The sequence below is a fragment of the Microtus ochrogaster genome, chromosome 10 (genome assembly GCF_000317375.1).
Source record: "Microtus ochrogaster isolate Prairie Vole_2 chromosome 10, MicOch1.0, whole genome shotgun sequence".
Classification (NCBI taxonomy): Eukaryota; Metazoa; Chordata; class Mammalia; order Rodentia; family Cricetidae; genus Microtus; species Microtus ochrogaster.
Genome location: NC_022016.1, coordinates 79,961,303 through 79,984,560, shown reverse-complemented (window position 1 = coordinate 79,984,560; position 23,258 = coordinate 79,961,303). Strand labels below are relative to the sequence as shown.

The window sequence follows — 23,258 nt, the reverse complement described above, 5'->3', positions numbered from 1 at the left end:
TGACTCTAGAGAACCCTGATTAAGACACTTGTTTCTCTGAATTTCATTTTCCATTTTTGCAGCCTGGCCCAAACACTGTACAAGGCCATGCCAAGCCAGCATTTGACAGGACTTTTTGACTGATTCTACCACCCTTTGCACTGAATCATACGCGCGTGGACTTGGGAAGCCAGCCATTGGACAGATGGAACCCTGCTCAGCGACCCACCTACCTACCCTTAGACTCCAGCAGCTGCAGGGCAGGAAATAACCAGCATCTAAAGCTTGACCAGCAAGCCTCTCCAGAAGGCAGGCCCTGCTGAAGGTGTGGTCAAGGCTGTCTCTCCATAGGCAAACAGTCCTGAACACACAAATTCATCCCCACTGGTCTCAGATAGAAGCCTAGGGAATGGCTTAGGGGAAAAGGAGCTACAGAGGCGGGTTGACAGAGCAGGGGAGGATTAGAGAGGGGAGGGTCAGAACCCCCTCTCCTTCCCCGCTATCAGCACAGCAGTCCTCCCCCACTTCCTCTCTTCGAACTGATCACATCCTGTTATTGTGTGGAGAGAAAAGACCAGGAGCTGGGGAGGGGCAGAGCTCAGACCAGACCAAGCGCTCAAGGAGAGAGCGAGGAGGGTGAAAGGCACCTCACATCCCACTGAAGTGAGTAACCCCAGGAGCACGCCTCACCCTAGGTAGCCTGGGCAAGAGCACAGGACCCAGGAGAACGCCCACATTCCTGGACCAGCCTGCTCTAATACCCAGGACAGGAAGTGGAACTCCCTCCCAGATACCTCCCAACCTTCGCTAGCCCAGGGTCCCTGTTATCAAAGTTAGGCTGCCCATACCGCTCAGCTCCTCCCATAGCACCTGCCTCTGGGGTTCTTCCCTATTCCCACTTTACCTCCACTCAGCCCCTGAACTGAAGAGGGTGGTCCTCGCTGACTACCCAGCCTTACCTGGCAAGGGACAGGCCCACTAAAAGTCCTGCTGCTGAGGAGTAGTTAACATTGCTGTACACACATACCCTTCCCTTCTTCTCTTCTGCTAGTCCCATTTCCAGGAAAAACAAAACAACAATGTTTTCTATACATCTTTCTATATAATCTTTCTTAATAAGACACAGACACTTTGCATATATTATTTCAGAGTCTCATGACAGTCCTGGAAGATGAGCACTAACACCCCTATTTAACAGACAAACCAAACCTCAGGGTGATAAAGTGACTCGCCCGAGAACCTCTCCTTGCATGACTCCTCAGTTGTACTGAACACGGCTGGCTACTTCCTCCACCCCAAATACCATTCTTTCTTCCCTACCCTCCTCCTTTCTTTCCTTTCATGGCAGTCTCTTCAATCTGTCGCTCAAGTCTGCGAGTCTAAGATCTACTTTTTCTCCCCACCCCAAGGTTAAATCTCACACTGTTCTTGCCCTGGGCCAGGGAAAGACATATCTGAGGGGCTTCCAGATAGGCTGGGTCAGATCCTGACACATCTGAGGGGCTTCCTGATAGGCTGGGTCAGATCCTGACACTCGGGCCGAATCCTACCCTCTCCCTCTAGATGGATAGAAGCCAAGAAGGCAACAGCTGCCTGAGGAGACTAGAGACAAACAGGGTGGGAATTAACTGTGAAACCATTGAATACCTGTTGGGGACAATCTGAGCTAGTGTCCACGTCTCTAGATTTGGGGATAAGTACTGAGGTCCAAAGAGGAAGAAAGAAAAAGACTTTTCAGAGTCTCTTAGCCCACGTAACAGGTGGAGAGACACGATCCTGTCTTAGGATAACACTGTCCCTGAAAGACAAACATGGCACGCTGGGCCTTCCCGAACTATCCCTGTTTGTTCCTTACCTCTCCTTTTGCTTTGGTTTTTGAGACTGTCTCATGTAGCCCAGGCTGGCCTGAAACTCACTGTGGGTTAGTTAGTACTAATCGCTCTCCAACTGTTGAACTATAGTTGTGTGTGTTTGTACATTCATGCACTCATTGTCTCCCTTCTAGAATGTAAGCTGCAGTGGCCAGCATCCATGTTTGTTTTGTTCAGTGCTGAACCCTCACCTACAGAAAAGTATCCGCTCAGAGCAATTGCTTATTAAAAGAGAAAACAGAAGCTACACTTAGTTGGAGATGTCCACCCTATAAACTTCCAAAGGGTCAATCGTTTGTGTGCAATAGCCTCCCTAAGAACCACAATCTCAGTCTCAAATTCCATTCATGAAACCTCAGCACCTACATGGCCACTCAGAACTGTCTGTAACTCCAATTCCAGGGCATTCACGCCCTCTTTTGGCCACTGTGAGCACTGCACACATCTGATGCAGACATATACATAACATATATACATATATATATATATATATGTTATGTATATGTCTGAGTCATCAGGAAACCTGAGGACACCAGTGGTGGGTAATGTTTTCCTTTGTCTGTCCTAAGCCCTTGCTGGGAACAATGGCCCCAACAGGGAAACTGATCTAACAGGAAGGAGGAAGTTAACCCAACAGAGAGGTCTATCTGCCAGGCTGCCAACACAAGGACAGGGAACTGGAGCCCCATGAAGTTGCAGAAGAAAAAAAGGGCGCCCTCCTAACCCGAGTGTAGCCTCCTTCCTCCCCACAGGCTTGTTCTGAGAGTAGGAGCTGGATCCCGCTTCCTAAGGGGAGTGGAGCCCAGCCTTGCCAGGCTTTTCCTTTAAAGTGCCCACTCTCAGCCTCTGGGGTGCCACGTGCAAGCACAAAGTCCAGGTCCCTTTGTAAAACTTTTATTTAGAAATCTTCCCCATATAACCTTATATATATATACACACACCATCATCACCACACTGGGATTTTTGTTTTGTTTTGTTTCCCCCCAATAAAGAGTCACACGCCCACAGTGTTGGCCTCTAGGCTGTACAAACATCAAGGTACCCGGAACAGTTACTCCTCTTCTGCAGAGAAATGCAGAGACCAACACAGTTCATCACATACAGTACAACACTGACGGAAAGTGCTGAGCCTGCCCACAGACATGGCGTGCTATGTACACAGGCTGGGGCAAGCCTTCTGCAGAGGGTCATGTACCACTGGGATCCCAAGTATGGCTAGACCCACCCAAAAGGCCAAAATAGCTGTCAGCTCACTACAGTTGCTGTGCCCTTTGTTTTTGTTTCTGGAAGAAGGATAAAGGTTGTACCATCGTGTTACTTGCCACCACAAATAAACATGAATTATTCTTGAAAGACAGGATTCTCTCTGGTCCTTACGTTCATTGTTTTCCTCAAATGTTTCTCATGCTTACATTTTCCCCTTTTGTACAGATATTATTCTTGGGACCTTGCCATTTCTTCAAGGGTGAGGAGGGGACAAAGGGAGAAAGATATGGGGTGGTGAAGATGAAAACAGAATTCAGGGTTTTCCTTAGATCTTACGAAGACCGAACTCCGGGCCCTCCGTTCCAGCCCCGTAGGAAGTACAGCAGTCTGGAGGCACTCGAATCCCCAGTCTCTCTCCCTTTCTCACGTCTATCTCTTGCCTTGAAATCAGGGAGAAATTAAGATTAATCTAGAGAAATGAGGATCTGGATAGATCAAGGGAGAGTCTTAATAAGCTAAATTACTCAAATATCAACTGCCCAGGGCCTGAGCTCTGGCTGGAACTCACTGCAGGGTCAGCACTAAGGGTAATGAAGCTTTTGTGTCTGTGCTGGGTATTGAACCCAGAACCTCGTGTGTGCTGCTCGTCCACTGCACTGCACCCTTAGTGCACAACAGAGCTCTTTATGGACCCCACTGCCTGCTGCATCCATCCCAGCAATGATACAAAGCGGAGAAAGGGAGCCGTAGCTTAAGCTCCCAACAAATGTGTGATCTCTCTCAGAAAATTCACCTCCAGATCAACATTTTTCATTCCCAAGTCATCATGCCACCGAGAAGAAAACACAGTCCTCGAGCTCAGGACAGTTGTTCCGTTTTCACATGAGTCAGACTCCTTGTCCTAACTCCCAAGCAATGGAAGGAACCATTGTTCACAGCAATATGAGACAGCTGAGTGTAGTATGCGACAATTCCGGTGCCTGACCATATTGTCCCTATGCCTGGGGAGTCTCAGGACTTAACAGGAAGAGGAGGGGAGCAAGATCCATCTTTGTCTGCATAAGTCTGTACTTGGGCACCGTAATGGTACTGAAACTCAAACAGAAAAGTAATGGGCTCTTACGTTACATGATGGGGCCTTTGGGTATTTTCTCTCTTGCTCAATTGCAAACCCTGGGAGAGAGAGGCAGAGGCAGAGGCAGAGGCAGAGACAGAGACAGAGAGAGAGAGCTCTAGGTGACACTGGTACAATGACAGATACACAGGACTTCTGTGCAGTTTGTTCCAGGGGCTTGAACTTCATTACAGACAGGCCTAGCTTTAAGAAAACCCAGTTCCACCATGAGGATTGATTCAGGAAAGAAACAATGGGGCAGCTGTCCATACTACAAAAGGATTCTCCACTTTACAAAATGACCTGCAGGGGTTATTTCTTTAAAAGATGAAGAAGGATTTGCTTTACAAAAATTTTCATGTACAGCTTTTAGAGGGGCACTCACAGTGCATGAAACCAACCTGCCATGCACACACATGGGGCCTGCAATTGTGTGACAGGAGCGTATTGAAAGTTGGGCTGAGCAAATTTGCATGCTCAGATCTCAAGCCAGGGCCTCACCTCTGACTGGACTCCATGCCCTAGCAGCATGGCTCAGAATTTCCACCAACAACTGATTAGGCAGAATCCCAAATGGAGTATTTATGGGACATTTTGTACTCCATTTGGAAGCCCAAACCCTCAGCCAACAGACATCTTGCAACAGGAAACTTCCCAAGGAAAGCCCATGGGCTGTACAACCCAAGCACCAACATGCAATGCATCAGCACACTGTCATTGTGATGTGCAGGAGATGAAACCCAATGCCCCAAACACTCTTGCTTTTCATCCTAATGTCACTCTCCCTTTCTGTGCCTGTACACAGCCCAACAGATCATGCTCCAGGCTGCTGACCAATCCTCACAGCTGCAGGATAGGAAGGCAAGTCTCAGTGGGGAGAAAGCAGAGCTCTGATGCCCCAGAGCAAGAAGGGCTGTTGGGTTTTTCTGGCCCAGCTGAGATCAGGCTGTCTGTTCACTGGTCAACTTTTCCAACCAGGCCCTGAAGAAGGCACCTCGAGGCTTGATTCTCCGGAGCAGCTGGCAAGCTGGATGGATCAACACGGACCTGGGTGAAGATGGGGCTCAAGAAGTGGGCAGCTCTTGGGTACCTATATATTTGAGCAGAAGCTGCCACAAAAGCCACCCCAGCCAGCTCGGGATGGGCTAAAGGCAAGGCAGAGGCTGCTGGATGCCTCCGGTAATGGGTAACAACCCCGTATCTCGTCCAAAACAAGGCTCACAACTCTAGACCAAAAAACAGTGACACTTGAGCCTCTAACTGGGAAGTCCTGGGGATTGGAAAAGGGAGAAGACTGTGCCATCTTCAGATAAAGTACCTACTACTTCACTTCATTTTCCTCTTGTTTCCAGGCAGGAAACAGAAACACCAGCTCAGGGTCAGTTGGGACTTCCCAAAGTTCAGACTATAAGGGAAGTTCATCAAGTACAATGCCTGCTTCTCATCCCACCTGCCCTAAAGCCCAGCAATGCAGGGGCCTAACGGGCCCTGCCTGCTGGCCCTGGGCAGCCCCAGACGCATCACCGGGGGCCAGCCCCATCAGTGGCAGGCAGCAGGGCAGGGTGGAGGCTGCGGGCAGTGTGCTTAGGTGTTGGCTCCTCTGTATAACTGTCCGGGCTGGCTGCTCCATCCAGAGAGCTCCCACAGCTGGAGTTGGGGGAAAGCACATCCTGGAGAAGGTCTTCAGGGGGCATGCCACCCCCTGCCCCACCCCCACCAGCTCCCACCACAGGGTCCTTGCCCGGCTTGGCACGCTGAGTGCCTTCCTCCTCCTGGTCATTGAGCAGCTTGGCCAGGAAATTTATGTACTTCATGGCAAGGCGCAGGATCTCATTCTTGCTTAGCTTCTTGTCTGGTGGGTGGGTGGGGATGAGCTTTCGGAGCTCAGCAAATGCTCCATTCACATTCTGCTGCCGCCATCGCTCCCGGCTGTTGGTGAAGATGCGCCGCACTACTTTGGTGTGAGGGCCTGAAGATGGAAGGGCGTGGTTAAAAGCAGGCAGAGACCTTCAAAGGGCTCCTCTACCGAGAAGCTATTCCTAGGAGTCCAGCTGACACACGATCTCTGAGATCTACATCCCTCCAGCCCTAGCTAACTAGCCTCATAGCCCCTTCCTCCCTACCACCTTCCACAAACAATGTGTGTCTGTCTGTACTGGGTGCCTCCTATGGGCTCTGCAGCATTTAATATTTCTTTTCTGTTTTATTTTGATTTTTTTTGAGACAGGGTCTCATTATGCAATCCTTGCTGTTCTGGAACTCGTTCTGTAGAACAGGCTAGCCTCAAACTTACAGAGATCCACCTGCCTCTGTATCCCACATGCTGGAAACAAAGGCATATTCCGCCATGCCCAGCTAGACGAGGGCCATATTTCAGTCACTTAACTCAAGAAACTTTACACACACACACACACACACACACACACACACACACAAAAAAAAAAAAGGACTGAAGCCAGACTGCCAGACTTCTGGGTTCAATTCCTGACCAGAACTCACTGCCTCAACTTCCTCATCCGCACATTGCTGGTAATTTAGGTGATAGATGGTGTCCATGGCTGGTGCATCACACAAGTGAAGCTCACTAAGTGAGAGATAACTCTTTTTTTTAAATATTTATTTATTATGTATACAATATTCTTTCTGCATGTATGCCTGAAGGCCAGAAGAGGGCACCAGACCTCATTACAGATGGTTGTGAGCCACCATGTGGTTGCTGAGAATTGAACTCAGGACCTTTGGAAGAGCAGGCAATGCTCTTCCAACCCGAGAGATAACTCTTAATATCTACTATCTGTTCGCCAGGTTTTGGCTAACAACCAACACCATGGTAGGCAGTAAATAAGTGGGAATAAGACACACAGGGCCTGTACCCTTGTAGCGTTGACATGATAATGCGGATGGGAGGTGAAGAATAAGGAACAAACAGAAACACAACAAAAGGCAGACTGGCAAGTAAAAGGTGTCAAGAAGCTACTGAATTTAGCTAAAGTAGCTAACAAAGCATCTATTTTAAAAACAAAACAAACTTGAGGCTGAAGCAAAGCCATCCAGACACGGGGAGGGAAGCAGAGTGGATCTCTGAGCAGAAGGAATGACACGTGCAAAGGCACCGAGGCAGAAACGTGGCGGGTGTAAGGCATAAGAGAAGAGGAGGCAGGGTCCATCGCTCATAAGTCCCTGCAGTAAGAAGGGCATACATTCAGTTCTAGGGTGACAGAAGCACCAAGTGCGGGCTTAGTATATGTCTCCTAAGTGGCCTGTCACAGCGGCAGAAAGGAGGATGGAGGGGTGGATGCAGAGCAGAAGGGAAAGGAAAGACGTCTAGGCCCCCAACTCCAGGAAAGGAACTGAAGACAAGCATGCACAACCCTGCCTGAGCTCAGCAAAGGCTTCTAAGGATGCCTCTGGACCCGGTAATCATTACCACACTGATGCTAAGACTGCCAGACAGCAGACACTAATGCACATGTGCGCGACACGCAAGTGTGCAGAGCACCATGCCAAGTATTCAAGCATGACCTGGGAGTCTCAGAGCAGGGGAAACACAAGAGGTCAGTGTGGTAGCAGTCTTCCCTGCTACCACAAAGCCACAGGCCCTAGCAACCTTCAGGATGTTTGCTGTACAGAAGGGACAGCCCAGCCTGAGGATCCTACTTATCCTCTTTCAGTAACCACTAGGTCCTGGGCTCAGATTGGAAACTTGGGGAGGTGGGGGGAAGGAAGGATATGGACATCTGAATCCACTGGTCACTTTATGGCTGAGGATGGAGGCAGCGCTCAGGCTAGGACTTACTTGGCCAAGTAGATGCCTAATATTTGATGGTCCTTTTCTCTCATTTGCATGCGCCTGTACCCACATTCTATGTTTTCCCCAGAAGTTTCCACAGCCCTTGCCTTGCCTGCAGTTCCCTGAAGCCTTTTAAGGGTCAAATACAGATTGGGAAAAACACCACAAACCTTCAGGGAAGACCTATACTGAACTGCCTCAGAAAAGCAATTTAGGGCCCCCAGACCTCTAGACCAAAGAGTGTTTTCCCAGGTGTGACAAAGGAGGACCAGTCCTTTAAATCACGGCTAATGCTCATGAGCTGGTGCAAGCTCCTAGTTGGACAGGGGGCATTATAATCCTTGTCACAGCGCCAAACAGACTCTAGAGGGTAAGGAAGAATTCAGAACACATTCCAAAGTTTAAGGCCAATGCTATCATTATGGTCCAGGCCTCAACCCTATGGCTTTGAGTGGGATATTTCCCTCTCTGAGACTCAATTTCTTCATCTGTGAAATTGAAGCAAAGTTAAATGCATGGATCTGTGTTGAGAATTACACAAAGACCAAGCATTCAAAAACAAAGTTTGATAGATGCAATAGGTGTCCAACACATGGTAGTAATGAGAGATGTCACCACCTCACTTTATACCCTTAGGGTGACAGGGACTGCTAGCAATGAGTTGGTGCTGGGAGGCAAGCTGGGGATGAGACACACAGAACTCCTATGTTGAGGAGATCCCAGTGCTGGACACAACTTCACTGTCTCCTGGTAGCTTTTCTGACAGGCAGAGAAGGAGGAGTCAGGAGCACCTACGTGGCATCAGAACCTGTAAGGTTCTCTCTCATCCAGAAGCACCTGTCAGTCACCTTTCCTCTTTGTATGTCTGTATCCTGGGCTATCCTGGGTTCTGGTGTCTTCTGTATTGTCAGACTCGAGCCTTTTCCTTTCTAGAAGCTCAAGTTCTACCACACACGCCTTCTACAGGCTCCCAGCCTCCATGCCAGCTCTTCTCCAGCCTCAGCACTCTTCCTACAGGGGCCCTAGACAGACAGCAGCACTCTCACCCCACCATTGTCCTGAGTGCCTCAGTCCGCTTTCCTGCCCTGGTAACATCAGGCCAACACGGAGAGGAGTGGGTGGAGCTCCAAATCTCCCTTCACCCAGGACAAAGAGGATTCAGAGTTCCCAACGGGCTGAGTCCCCCTGGTTATATATATTCCATGGCACCATAAGTCACTCTTGGTCTCAGCCCAGAATGCGGAAGAGAGACAAAGTGATCCCGCAATAGACAGACCTGGGAAGAAAATCTTAAAAGGAACAACTCCAGCCGGAGACTGCAAAGTGGATTTGAGATGCAGTTCAGGGACTTCCTGCGAGTTAAGGAATCGGAGTTGGGGACATGAAGGGTTTCTACCCTTCCTGGATCCTTGCCAAAGTGTAGGGATCAAGCCTAGAATGAGAACTACATGTGGCTGACTCTACTGATCTGCTTTAAGTGCCAGTCCTAACTCAGGTTTCGGGTTCTGGCGGTTTGGATGGGCTTCTGGCCTCTGTGAGATGTCTGTATTGTTCCCATGCTCCCCATTGCAGATGGTTCCAAGCAGAGCAAGGGATAAGCGTAGACTCACCGTCAGTAATCTCCATCTCATATGGGGAGGGCCTCCTCTTCACCCGGTTGTTGTTGGTAAACATGGGGAAGGCATCCGGTTCCCCGAAGAACCCACTGCAGAAAGAACAGGTGGATAATGCTATTGAAGACAAAAAGGCCCCAACCAACAATCACATAATCCCGGCAAACACCTTTGCTCAGGCAGACACAGGTGGAGTGATGATAGGCAACTCCAACACCACACAGCTCTCACTGGCAGTGTCTCTTGCAACCAACCTCACTCCACCACCGCTCCCCATCCCTCCTGGATGGAGCACAGACTGAAAACACTGGCTCGCTAACTTGCCCACCATGGTGCTCCTCTGCAGCTTTGCCAAGCCTTCTCCTAGAATTCCTTCCTCTGTCTGCCTTTCATCTGCCCTCACCACAGCGGTCCAGCAAGGAAGCCAGCATTCTAACACCAACTACACCCAGTGGCCCCAACAACGCAGGTTAAGTGGCCGGAGGGCTAGGTGCGGATGACAGTGCTGCTCACCGCATCCTAGCAGAAGTTGAGAAGAGCTGCTCTCAGCAACAGCTGCAGCTTCCAGAAGGCGAAGACACCCTTTGCATCAAACCTCACCTCTGCTGCAGACGGGCATTCAACACGTTGGCCTGGAACTCCTACTCAAAGAATCCCTCCTACCTAACACGGTTCTCAGCAGCCTCCACTGCTTCCCACACCCACCCACACGCCTGCACCCTCAAAGGAGCAGGCGGGCATCCCGGGTTTCGCCACAACTGTACGCTCCCAGAAGTCCCGATCAGTCCTGTTTGCCAATTGGTCTCACTGAAGCCCCTTTCCCACTAGTGCCAAGATTGGGGGACTCTATCCACTACGCTGGGAGTCTTTAACTACCTCCCTTCTCCCAGAGCTCCGCCTGGACCCGCAACGCAGCAGGGCACCAGACAGCTCACCTGCCAAGCGAGGCCAGCGGCTGGCTGAGGCTGTAGAGTAGCGCTCGGCCAGGGCCGGCGGGGGCTGCCAGCGCGGGAGGGCTCAGTTGCACCATGCGGCCGTCTCCAGGCAGCTCTGCCGGGGCTGAGGCGGGCGCGGGCGCCGGGGCGGGTCCAGGAGGTCTGCACAGCTCAGTGGTGGGCACTCGATGGCGAGCTTCGGCTACTACCGCGTCGCGGCTCTTTAAGTCCCTCACAGCCCCGCCCCCACTGGCGGGGCCGCCCCCCGCGCTACTGCGTGCGCCTAGCTCTATGACCGGGGGCTCCGCCGGGGCTGCGCGGCTCGTCTCCTTGGCGACGCCGTTGAGCAGGACGAGGTGCGGGGGGGCCATGCGGGCCTCGGCCGCGTCCTGTCCGTCTAGCTGCGGGTCACTGCGTGCCGCCTCGCTCGGCGGCCGCTCTGTCATCCTGTAACCGAGTAAGGGGAAAAGAGGAGATCACGCACTGAGACGTGAAAGACAGAAAACTCAGCGCCACGTGGACACACACCCCCACCCTGGTGGCGTGAAGGGCCCGCGGGCCTGGAACTGGAGAGAGATGGTGGTGTCTCTAGATTGGGAGAAGAGGTTTGGGAGAGCCGGGGAGGCACAGGGTCCAAGAGTAGGAAGAGAGCTGGAGAAAGATGGCAGAAACATTGGAAGAAAAGGAATTGCAGCCAGCGAAACAAAATCGAAGGGAAAAGGAGGAAGGAAATGTACGGAGAAGAGAAAGAAAGATCACCCAGTCCCTCCTTCTTAGGCCACAGGGGAAGGGGAGGGAACAAATCCCCCGAGCGAGCAAGCGAGCGAGCGTATCCTTCCCGCCCCCCTTTTGGTTTTGGCGGGGAATCTTTCCGGGTCCCGAGCAAGGTGCTTTAGGGACCTCTCCCAATCTACTGCCACACACATACACCACACGTAATACACCCAGAAGCATTATGGTGGTGAAGTAGGGTGTGGAGGCTACAAGAACTGGGCTCTGCTCAGCTACAGATGGCAGAAGTATTCGAGAAAAGCCAGCGACCTTCCCCCAGTATTCTCCCTGGCAAGAGGGAGGTTGCATACGCTAAGCAAATCCACGCTGTATTCTGCAAGCTGCTACCCTTCCACGAGAAAAGAAGTCAAGGAACGCAGCTTATCCTGGATTCTGGTCCCACCATCCTGCACGCTCCACCCCATATGCTCAACTGGACTCAAACGAGAGGGTAGGTCTGGAAGGGAAACCTGACTGAGACACACAGGAAAGTACTCCTGAAGCCGGTAGGATGTGGGCTCCTCTCTTGATGAAAAAGACAATATCAAGAAGGCCCTTGAATTCTTCTAATGAAGCCCCACATGCACACAATAGGGTGTTCTCCACAACATGGAATTCAGTTCTCACTGTACAGCATTGCCTTCCTGTATAAACCCTGGAGCCCAGAAACTTCCCAAGTTCTAACCATACCTCTGAGATGAGCACAGCCACTCATTTCCCAACAGTGTGAGGGCTCTTGTGTTACCTAGCTTCAGCAACAGGCCAGATACAAAATCCGTAAGACTCAGGATCAAAGTTGGAGGGTACTTGTGAACTGCTTTCACTTTAAAAATAAAAATGCTATGAACTCATCAGATGTGGTGGCACATGCCTATAGCCACAGCAATGAGAAGCATGCTAAAGAATCCTGACTTTGAGGTTAGCCTAGGCTACACATGATCCTATCTCCTCAATGTGTACATTTATGGATGTATGTGCATATATACATACACAAACACCATACACATATTACCACCTTGGCAGGCTTTATAAATAGTTCAAACTAAAATTTCTGCTCCCAGAATTAGATAATTGGGCTATTTTATTTCGTTTTGATTTTTGTTGCATTTACTTATTTGTGTTAGAGGGTGCACATGCCACAGCCACTAATGTGGAGCCCAGAGGACAATTTTCAGGAGCCTGTTCTCTCTTTTCACCTAGTGGATCCTAGGGATCACAAGTTGTTAGGCTTGACAGCAACACCCTAACCCACTGAGTCATCTTACTGGCCCAAACTGGGTGTTTTAAGAGAAAATAATACAAAAATGTCCAAGTCTGTTCCAAACAAGAATCCATCTAATTGCTGGTTGCAGACATGGAGCTCCTATTTGACCACTGAATGCTCTGGACCAGAGTTATCATGGAAACTGATCCCTCCTAATAAGGAAAGGAAACTGAACCTTCTTCAGCCTCCTCCAAAACTTAGGGACTGCATTCAGACTACACAAGCTGTTTTGGGTAGTTCGGTCTGGAAATAACAAAATTCCCCAAGACTGTTACACACAAAATTCCCCAGTATGGCCCTGTGATGCTTCATTGAAACTGACTTCACAATTATAGTGGAGACAAAAGGGCTATATACAGAGAATACCACAACCACCGGAAATGAACCAGAAGTATAGTAGCCACTCTGGCTTCCCTCCCTACTGGTGAAGTACACCAGGAATAAACCAGCCCCTGGGGAAATAGACAAGCCAGGGGTGCTGGTCCCCTACCTCACTGCCACCACCTGCTTTCAGTGACCAAAGCTTTAGTCCCAGCTTCTAGTGAAAAATATTATGCTATGATATTATGGAAGGTGCTTTAGGGACCTCTCCCAATCTACTGCCACACACATACACCACACGTAATACACCCAGAAGCATTATGGTGGTGAGCCCAGCTTTCCCTCCGACACATTTACACTCCCTGATTAATTCTGCTGCAATGACAGAAGCTGATTCCCAACGGTCAAAAGGAACACATATTCCAGATGAGTTGACCCTGAGCTCCAATGCCTCACCAGATGATAAAAGTATCCCTACCTTCAAGGTTTCCAGTAGAATCCGCCATGCTCAGCTCTTGGTTGGGCCTTAGGAAAACCTAGCCCACTCCTAAGACCAGGATCACCCTCAGTAGCCATAGGGAGAGGTTACCACTGAATGGCTTTTATGCATTTGTTTTTAGTAAGGGAGGATGGAAAGGAAGGCGGCTCAGGGCTGGACCAGCGCTAGACTGGAGCAGTCCACCATTGCAGCTCTTTGTGCTTCAGAGACTCAGGCTGCATCTGGGCATCTTCACCTCCCAGTTGCCCCAGTGCCAGCCGCATGTGACAATACCGTGCCTGAGCAAGGGGAAGGAATAGCTCCTTCTAGGACCTATTGCATCCTCTCCAGCAACTTCTAATACCCCAAATCCTAGCTGGGGATTTTTTAGTTACTTTTTTTTTTTAAAGAAATAGCCACTGCCTTAGACTTGGTTTCCCATCCCTCCATCCGCACTCATATGCTCAAGACACAGTAGAGAAACACAAAGCCTGCACCACAACCAAACATCCCAGTGAACAACGCACTACCTCACTACCTCTGCCACCACGGGAGTGGAGATGTGTTCCCCCACAGCTTGCTAGGCCTCAGGCCTTAGCCCGGATAGCCTTGGCCTTTTTCCGGCCTGAGCTCCAAGCACAGGCCGCGCCACCCGGATGTAGCGACAACAAAGTTACAGGCCTTATGAAATGTGCACGGAACCGGGACCATGGGAGCGGCCTGGAGGACATAATCCAACCAGCTGGTTTTATCCGAGGCCGGAAAAAGGAAAGAGCTCTGCTGGAGACCTGAGGTAGCTAGTGGTGGTCAGATCTCCGGTTCTCAGTCTAGGTTAGTTCCCTCCCTCCCCCTGCCAATCTTCTCTCAATTCTGAGCCTCTCCCACCCCAGTTCCCAACCCCGAACACAGTTTCCACAGACATTGCCCCCACCCCAAGACTCCGGCCCGCAACTCACCTGGGGCATATTTAGAGAGACCGGCCCTTCTGGTTAGGACCTCTACTCCTCCACTGGAGAGGGGTCGAGGTAGGAACCCGGATCTGTGTTTTCCCCGGCTCTTGTTGAGAGGCCAACAGTTACTTAGCTAGAGGTGAGGTCCTGCGCGGTCTGCCGCGCCCAAAGCGAGTTTCCAGGAAAGATGGGGGTGGAGAAAAAGAGGGAGGGCGAGAGAGAAAATGGGGGGTCAATGGCTGGGAATTACCTCGTGTACCCCGCCAGCCCAAAGAATAGCAAACGTCTTTCCGCCTTCAACTTGCAGGTGTTTGGAGCCCCCCTCCCCCAAACACGTCCCGATTAAAAAAAAAAAAAGAACCCTACACCTGACCAATCAGGAATAACTACTTAGTCCAACAACAACAGCCTCTCCAGGCAGGCTGCCCGAAACATTTTCTAACCCTCTAACGGATCTGTCTGATTCAGTGTGGCCGAATTTGTTTTCTAAGCATGGACTCCTCTATGCGGTTTGCTCGGCAAACTGAGCCCAGGCTCCTGCTGCCGACCCAGCGTGAAGGTGTAATTCCCTATATGACGCGGGGTTGGGGGGCGGGGGAGGACGTGATGGAAAAGACAAGGCTCTTCAGGCCCTGGTAGCAGGGTCAGAACCTGAGAGTCCCCAGACATGACCCCCATCTACCAACCTTCTGTCCCGAAGGAAGGTAGAACCTGCTTCCAAATGCCCTATTTCCCCGTTAGGGTTGGAGGGGGAGAGGATTGTATCTAGTCTAGTTGGGTCCCTTGTTTTCTTTCTACTGGCGGAGTGGGGGATATAAAGGAGGGTATTTCTACATCTGTTCCTCCGCTACCTTTATACAACAATTTTCGATATTTTTCGGGGTTTTAATTGGCAGAAGATGGGAGAAACGCTTATGTTTTGTATCGATAAACAAGGCAAAAAGGAAGAGGGTCAAACGAAAACCCAATACCGCTTCCTAGTGAGGTAACTGGATTTGGTTTGCTTTTATGTCCGTTCCCTCCCTCCCGTAAATTTTTTTTTAATTGTTTTGCTTGAGTTGTCCACCAAAAGGCACGTCGAAGTCTTGGGTTAATTGCGAAGGCTTTTTCTCTCTGTTGCGGCTTTGGCGGAAGTGCAGAACTATCTCTTCCCTGGGTATCAACTCGGTGGGTGCGGGTGAGAGGTTTTCTTTCTCCTTTCTAATCCAAAAGAAGGAGGGGAGGGGAGAAGGGGGAGTCCACCCATTCCCGGTGTTACTTGAGGTTACTGTTTGCTTTATGGCTGAATCTCCGTTCTGAGTAGCTCTCCATTTTCTTTCCCTACCCCAAACCTGGCAACTTGGAAAACAGAGCTAGGGAGGGGCGACGGTGGGACTGCTTTGTTCACCATCCAAAGCAGCTGAAGGGACGAGCTGGCGAGCTTTTTGTTCGATTGTTTTCAGTAAAAGGGGGTGTTAATAGTGATGGTGGTGATGACAAAGGTATTATCACAGTACAGAAGAAAACGCAATCATTTCTTCTCCAGCTAGGGTGGCACTGACGCGGTCCTTCCAACGAAAGCAGACTCTGAGGGCAGCCACCCGCTCACCAGGAATCTGACCCTGCCAGAATGGGGCAGGGACTGTGGAAAATATCCCCCGGGGTGATCCCGAAGACCCCCACCCCTAGCACCAGACCTGGAAAGTGAGTCAGTCCATTGTCCTTCCGGCCTCTCCCCCAACCGCTGCGGACGCACCCGCGAAACTGACCAGAAATAGGCGAAACACGGGCTCTGCGGGCGGTAAGACGCTGGCCTCGGCTAGCGCAGTTCAGCTTCCAGCGTGGAAGACAACCCCCTCAACCAGCGGACCCCCCAACACCAAGGCACAGAAGGCCTCCGGACAAAGCTGCCTCTCACTGGGCTCTGTCCGCCCACCCGAGCCAATACTGGCTCCCGAATACATCATAATTTGGAATAAAATGTGAAATCCCGCTCCCCGCCCCCATGCCGACGCCCCCACCAGCGCCACGATCTCTCGCTCGCCCTACCCCCACTCCCGCCCCCAGCGATTTGCAAACGCACCTCTAAAGGACACAGGCACAGGACTCTCGGTGGACAGGACCACACATGGTCCAGCCCCAGAGGAGGGAAGCAGAGGAGCACAAGCCTGCTCTGTCCCACAAGCCGGAGCAGGCAGACCCGCACACTGTCCAACATGACACAGCGACATCAGTCACACGCAATCGCACACAGTCACACAACCTAATAGGGTGGGGATCACACCCGCGGCGGCACAACGAAGCCAGCCGAACACTTTGTCCAAGGCCACACACCGCGACACAAGGACCGACCTTGTTGAGGAAAGAAAAGGGGTAATTTACATACAACGAATAAAACGCAGAAGGGCCAAGGAGGGTCGAAATCCCCACACTTAAATAGTGAGGACTTCACACCACCCGCACACGACCTATCGCCAAAAGTCCACGCGGGGAGCAGCCACCGCGGCCCGCCCGCTCACGCACGCACTCTCAACCCGGCCGCCCGCACACACAGCCCAGAAGCAATGGAAGCCGCCAGAGCCAGGCTCTTTTCTGTCTATTGCGCAAAGGGAAAGGGGGAAGGAAGGAAGAGAGTCTCCCCGGCGGGAGGGGCTGCGAAGGGGCGGCGTGGAAAGTGCCCCCCCCCCGCCCCCGCGGGAAGAGCCTGGGGAGAGGGAGCCCAGGCTTCAGTGCGCACGGGGAAGGAGTGTAAAAACGGACGGCAATTCCGCGGGAGGCGGCTGTCGCCTGCCCCCGGGAAGAAGGCCGGGTTGCTTGGGTTTTTGCGCCCTGGGGTGCGCGCGTGGCCATGTTGGGCCGCCCCCGCCCGCGCCCAGCCGCGCGCTCTAATCCCGCTCCCGCCCGGGGCCTCGTTAGCACCGGCCGTGTGCGCCGCGGAGATAAGGCGCCGCCGCGGGCCCGCCCGCCCCGATAAGCGCCTCGGCCATTATGGGCCAAATGATTCATTTTAATTTGGCAATTTCTCCGGAGGCAGCGGGGACGGGTTGCGGCGCTGGACTGGCCCAGGAATGAGAAGCGGAGAGGGCTGAGCGTGCACGCTGGGACCTGACCGGTCCAGCCCCATTTTCCACCCCGGCCTCTTGGGATTCCCGCTCCCCACAAACTCGGTTCTCCGCCTTCCAGATGCTCCTTCAGCGGCTTTGGCCACTGCTTTAGACTCTTAAGACCACTGTGACTCCCCAACCATCACCTCCAACCTTCGCTTTTTCATTCATTCGTTCTCCAGTGTCCTCGAAACCAAATATCTACCGTCTGTTTCTCTTATTACTATACCGCACCCCCAGCTCCTAGCTGATGGTCAGCGTGGCCCCTGACCACTCTAAACTGGAGTTGCTTAAATCCAAGCTCTATGGAAGACAGAAAGAAGTATCAATAAAGAGACAAAATGTCCCTTTGGCTTGGTTTCAGGATGAAAGCAGAACCCACGAAGTCCCCCTCCCATCCCCCTCCGCGCCGCCCTGTTGCTGCTTAACACAATCTTTAATCTTGGTACTGAAGCAGAGTATCTCTACAGATACTATTTAGTTTTCATTTAACATGCCTAAGGACAGGAGAGACATCGGAGGTTGAGGACTTGCCCTTCCTGTGCAACGCCAAGAATTGGATTCCCGGCACTAGCACTACAAAAATAAAAATAAGTACATAAATTAGTGAACTCTAAGTTGGCTCTTTTCTTTGTCTTTTGGTTTTTGTTTTTCAAGACAGGGTTTCTCTATATAGCCCTAACTGTCCTAGAACTCACTCCGTAGGCCAGGCTGTCTTTCAACACAGGGATAAGCTTGTCTTTTTCTTTAGAGTGCTGGAGTTACGGGCATGCGCCACCAGGACCCAACTTTTAATTTTTTAAATTAGCATACAATTAGATATCATTTTGGCATCTTCGAACAGAACAAAGTGTGCTTTAGTAATACTCCCTCCCCTTCAGCGAACTCATCCCTAAATCGGACTTTTCTTACAGGTGAGAAAACAGACTAGGGGGAGCAGGTGGCAGGGCCATGCCAAAGTAACTCAAAGTTCAATTTCTAGTGAGTGGCAGAAGCCTGATTTGAAGGAAGGTTTGGCGTTGAAGCCCATAGGCTCAGATCGTTGTAGGAACTCAGTGGGCTGAGGAGTTCCTGGTTTCATCTTTTCATAAGGGTGGAAACTGGATTCTGTACAGGAGGCAAAGACTAAAGAATCAGAAGTTTTAGGTCATCCCCCAAAACTTATGGAATCTTGGGCCAGTTTGGGCTACATGAGATCCTATCTCAAAAATAAATAAATAAATAAATAAATAAATAAATAAATAAATAAATAAAGCAAGCAAGCAAGCAAGCAAGCAAGCAGAGACTAATGTTGGTTGTGGAGGTGCACACCTTTAACCCCAGCGATTGGGCGGCAGAGGCAAGTGGGTGTCTATGAGTTGGAGGACTGACTGGTTTACATATAGAGCCCCAGATCAGCCACATTCATAGGAAGACCCTGCCTTGAGGAGGCGAAACAAAGGAAAACAAGTTGTAAGAGCCACTTAGGCAGGAGCAAAGGGAACAGTATCTTCTGATCAAAAAGGACCACTGCACTGATGAACTCACAGCTGTGGCTGCCTGTACAAGATCAAGTCAGATTCTAGCACGGAGAGGGGAGGGGCTCAGGAAGTCCCACCCCTAACTGAAGAGCTATTGACAATTGATGACTTCTGGAGGACTCATTTTTTAAGGGTTTGACCCCTGTACATAGACCATCCTCTAGTAGATGGCCTCACATGCATGAGTTAATGACCCTCATAAGTTGGCCTCTGAATTTTTTTTTTTTAAAAAAAATACGTGTATGAGTATTTTGCCTGTATGAATGTCTCTGTACTGTGTCCAGAGACCGGAAGAAGCTTCCCTGGAATAGAAGTTAAAAGTATTTGTAAGTCAACCTGTAGACACTGGGAATCAAATCCAAGTCTCTAGAAGAGCAGCCAGTGAAAAAAGAGCACTGGGATGTGAGGAGATAGGGAAGTAGTGGGGGGTGAATATGCCCAACATATATTTTATGAAATTCTCAAAGAATAAAAGACGGACACCTTTAATCCCAGCATTCACAGAGGCAGGCGAATTTCTGAGTTCCAGGCCAACCTAGTCTACATATGGCGTTTCAAGGCAGCCAAAATTACATAGAGGGACCCTATCTCAAACAAACCTAAATAAAGCCAGGCAGTGATGGTACAGGACTTTAATCCCAGCACTCTGGAGGCAGAGGCAGTCAGGTCTCTGTAGATCAGTTTAATCTACACAGAGAGTTTTGGGATCCAAATTACACAGAGAAATCCTATCTGTGGGGAGGGGGAAGTCTAACTAAATAAATAATAAAAATATATTTTTAAATTACAAAGCCATATATATATCATGATAAAATAATTTCAAAAGCGGGTGGCTGGGAGCTAATGTAACATCATTTACACTTGTCTGGTTGTCATACAGAAATTAAGGACATTAAAGAAAATTAAAGGGCAGAGACATGTGACTTGGCCAAACTTATAGCTAGTGAAAAGCCAACATCTAAACTGTCGGCTAATTCCCAATCCATAGCCTGACTCAGCACAGCAGACTGCAGACTGCATTGACCTTCCAGTAGCTTTCAATGTAAAAGACTCAGTCAAGGGCTGGTCCCCACCCCTACCCCGTCTGAGTTCTGCCCCTCCTAGATTTCAGGACCCGTACACGAAATGGAGTGCAGCTCAGTACACCTGTCCATGCTTTCTGTCCCTATGTCCTCTGATGAGAGTTCGTCTGCTATGTGTGTACAGGCAACTTCCATGGAGTCCCCTAGAAATCTCTCCTGTCCTGAGAAAAATATCGGTTCCTTCCCCACCCCTCCCCACAAAGCCCTTGCCTGTGTTTGACTGCTGGGTTTAGAAAGTGAACAGGTACGACTATGAGATTGAACCCATTCTGCCTGGGCTGTAGGACAAGTCACTCAACAGCTCCTAACCCAGTGGTTCTCAACCTGTGCGCCAAGGATCTTTTCACATCGGGTCATCTAAGACCATAGGGGAACACAGATATTTACATTATAATTCATAAAGTTGCAAAATTACAGTTATGAAGTAACAACGAAAATGATTTTGCGGTTGGGGTCACCTCAACACTAACTGTATTAAAGGTAGCAGCCGCATTAGGAAGGCTGAGAACCACTGTCCTAACTCCTGTACAAAGAGGCCATCTATTCCTGTACTGCCTGTGAGCTTAGATGGGCATGCTTCCAGAGAAAGCCAGTCTGGACCAGCGCTGAAGCGGGAGAATTCACGTAAGAGATGGAAAACTGGTAGTATGGGTGGAGAAACTGAAGGTTTTGTTTTTACCGTTTTGTTTATTTACATAAGGGTTTGGAGTCCTATGTAAGATAGGATTTGCTTTTTTAGGAAACCTTTAGGTTGAAATGGCGGCAGGGGCTGGCGGTGGGAGTGGGGGAATGAAGGCTGGGACCAATACAGAGACCAAGGAAGGGAATTAGAGTTTGTTTTAATCTTTCTTAGAGGAAGGAGGTGGAAGAGAGGGTGTGAGTGTGGATGTTTTGTGCGAAATATTTAAGGTAATATTTAAGACCGAGTTTGGAAGAAGTGGGGTGGAAAGTAAGGTAGAAGAATCCAGGCAACCTTGAGTTTCTGGACGTCTGGGGCAGTTACTTAAAGTGCGTGGGGGGGGGGAGGGTAAGGCCTAGGGACTTGGAAAGGTTATGTATTTTATCTTGAACTCGATGACCGATGACCACGGGATCCTTTTCCAGGGTGTGAAATGGCCTTCTCCAGTGCTTCCAAGGTCGGTTAAGGAGTATGGTTGGATGGAAGGTGCCGGTGTGGCGTCTGCCCTTCCCCACTTCTATACAGGCCTCTTGCGTAGAGCTCAGCAGCCTTGCCCTTCCTGGGCCCAGGACCCCCGCCTGAGGCTGGGGGCTCGTGACGTGTACAGGCTCTGCGTTCCTTGTTTCCGACGGTGGAAAAAACGGAAACTGTGAGCTAAGCCGGGCGCCGCCCGAAATAGCATCTGGTGCCTGTCGGTCAGCGCTTTGTCCGAGCGCCCCTGAGCCAGTGACGCGGCGGCCAGGAAATGCCAGCCCTCCTCCACCCACCCCAGCCCGGCCTCGGTCGGACAGGAAACTTCTGAGCGCCTCAGTGGGGGTAGCGCGGGTGTGGGGAGGTGAGGACCCAGGGAGTGAGTGAGAGACTGGAGTCTGGTCTGGGTAGGCAAGAACGTAGGGACAGAACTCTGCACTTCTAGGTCCTAGGTTGTCTGCACTCCAAAACGCAGGGTTAGCAGTGGTTTCCAGCCATTATAGCGAGAATGTATGCACAACCACCAACTCTCTGTAGCAGTTGCTGATGGTCACCAAGACAGCGCCCAGGCTCGTGACACATCAAGACAGTAGATGTACCTATTCTGCACGGCTCCACCTGTCATCTGACTGTGCACAATGGCCCTGCCCTGCTGCTTGGGTGATGCCACTTTGGAGGTGAGAAAAGAGGCTCACCCTTGGTCACTTAGCTGGTTTGTTCCTAGGACAGCATGGTCTGTTGTCCCCTCCACTCTTGCTGGCTATATGACATTTCATCTGGTGTGAGAACTACTTTAAAATCCTCAGCTGAGCACTCTGTATGACTGTAATATGTCTGAATTTAAATTTTTTGTGAATTTAGAAGCCATAATTTTCATAAAAAGAAACAAAATTACACAAGAGGAAAAGAAAGCAACAAGGAGCTACCATGACACAACCATTAAAATGGCTAAAGTGTGAAAGTCTGAAAACACCAAATGTTGACAGGTATGGAGGCCAACTGGTTTTTTGTTTTAAATTCTGTACTCTTTTTTTGAGTTTTTTTTTATGTGCATTAGTATCTCACCTTCATGTATGTCAGAAACCCTGAAATGGAGTTACAGCTGTGAGCTGCCATGTGGGTGCTGGGAATTGAACCTGGGTCCTCTGGAAGAGCAGCCAATGCTCTTAACTGCTGAGCCATCTCTTCAGTCCCTCAACTGGGATTCTTGTACACTGAGGGAGTGGAAGACTTACTCAACCATCTTGGAGAAGACTTTGGTAGCTCCCTATAGATGTCTGCTTACTACATACATACATACATACATACATACATACATACATACTGAGAGAAGTAAAACTATATCCACATGAACATGTGCACACGAAGCCTTATTCACAGTAGCAATAAATAAATAAATAAATAAGCTGGGAGTAATGGCATACAGTTTAATCCCAGTGCTTGGGAGGCAGAAGCAGGTGGATCTCTGTGAGTTCAAGGCCAGCCTGGCCTATACTGTGAGTTTCAGGACAGTCAGAGCTACATAATGAGACTTTGTCTCAAAAAAAAGGTAGAAATAATTCAAAAGTGTATCAACAGGGGGGTACATAAATTGGCACAGGCATGAAACTAAATACAGCTGAGCAATAAAAATAACTTCAGATATATGTAAAAACATAGAACCCCCCCATGCATGCTCAGCGAAAGAGGTCAGACAGTGTCTATAGTATCTGGCTACATGTGCATAAAACTCTAGAAAAAGCAAAATGAATCCACAATGGCAAAGTTCAGAAGGGTAAAGAGCAATAGTGGAGGGGGTACAGCTCCAAAGAGACACAAAGGAACATTCCATAACAGACATATTCTACATGTTGATTATGGTGATGACTATAGAAGTGTATGTGTTTGTCAATCAATTCTCAATCAATTGAATACTGAAATGGTACATCTTATTGCACATAAAGCATGTGTCTTAACACAGCTGTTTACAAACATTCTTTGTGCCCTTCTTCAAGTTTACCTAGTCTAGAAAAACTTCCCTGTCAACCTGCCCTGTCTGTATTGTCTCCTCCTCTCCCTCTCCCTGGTGAACTTGTCAAGGAGCCTTCCATCCAGCGTTACTCAGCCCTAGGGCCCAAGGACAAGAGGAAAG

The 23,258-nt window shown here is 49.9% G+C and overlaps 1 protein-coding gene across 3 annotated transcripts; it reads right to left on the bottom strand.

Annotated features, from left to right (window-relative positions):
• Positions 1-2,792: 2,792 nt before the first annotated feature.
• On the bottom strand, positions 2,793-16,798 carry Tal1 (TAL bHLH transcription factor 1, erythroid differentiation factor). Of its 3 annotated transcripts, none has more exons than XM_026781786.1 (5): positions 16,355-16,798; positions 14,299-14,448; positions 10,509-10,955; positions 9,571-9,665; positions 2,793-6,139 (listed from the first exon to the last, which is right to left on the bottom strand). In XM_026781786.1, exons 3-5 carry the CDS (start codon positions 10,952-10,954, stop codon positions 5,691-5,693), a joined length of 990 nt encoding a protein of 329 aa, XP_026637587.1. In that variant the 5' UTR covers position 10,955; positions 14,299-14,448; positions 16,355-16,798; the 3' UTR covers positions 2,793-5,690. The 3 variants fall into 3 exon arrangements, with proteins under 3 accessions (XP_026637587.1, XP_005353661.1, XP_026637588.1); XM_005353604.2 differs by lacking the exon at positions 16,355-16,798 and adding an exon at positions 16,041-16,110; XM_026781787.1 differs by lacking the exons at positions 14,299-14,448; positions 16,355-16,798 and adding an exon at positions 13,343-13,389.
• Positions 16,799-23,258: the final 6,460 nt, after the last annotated feature.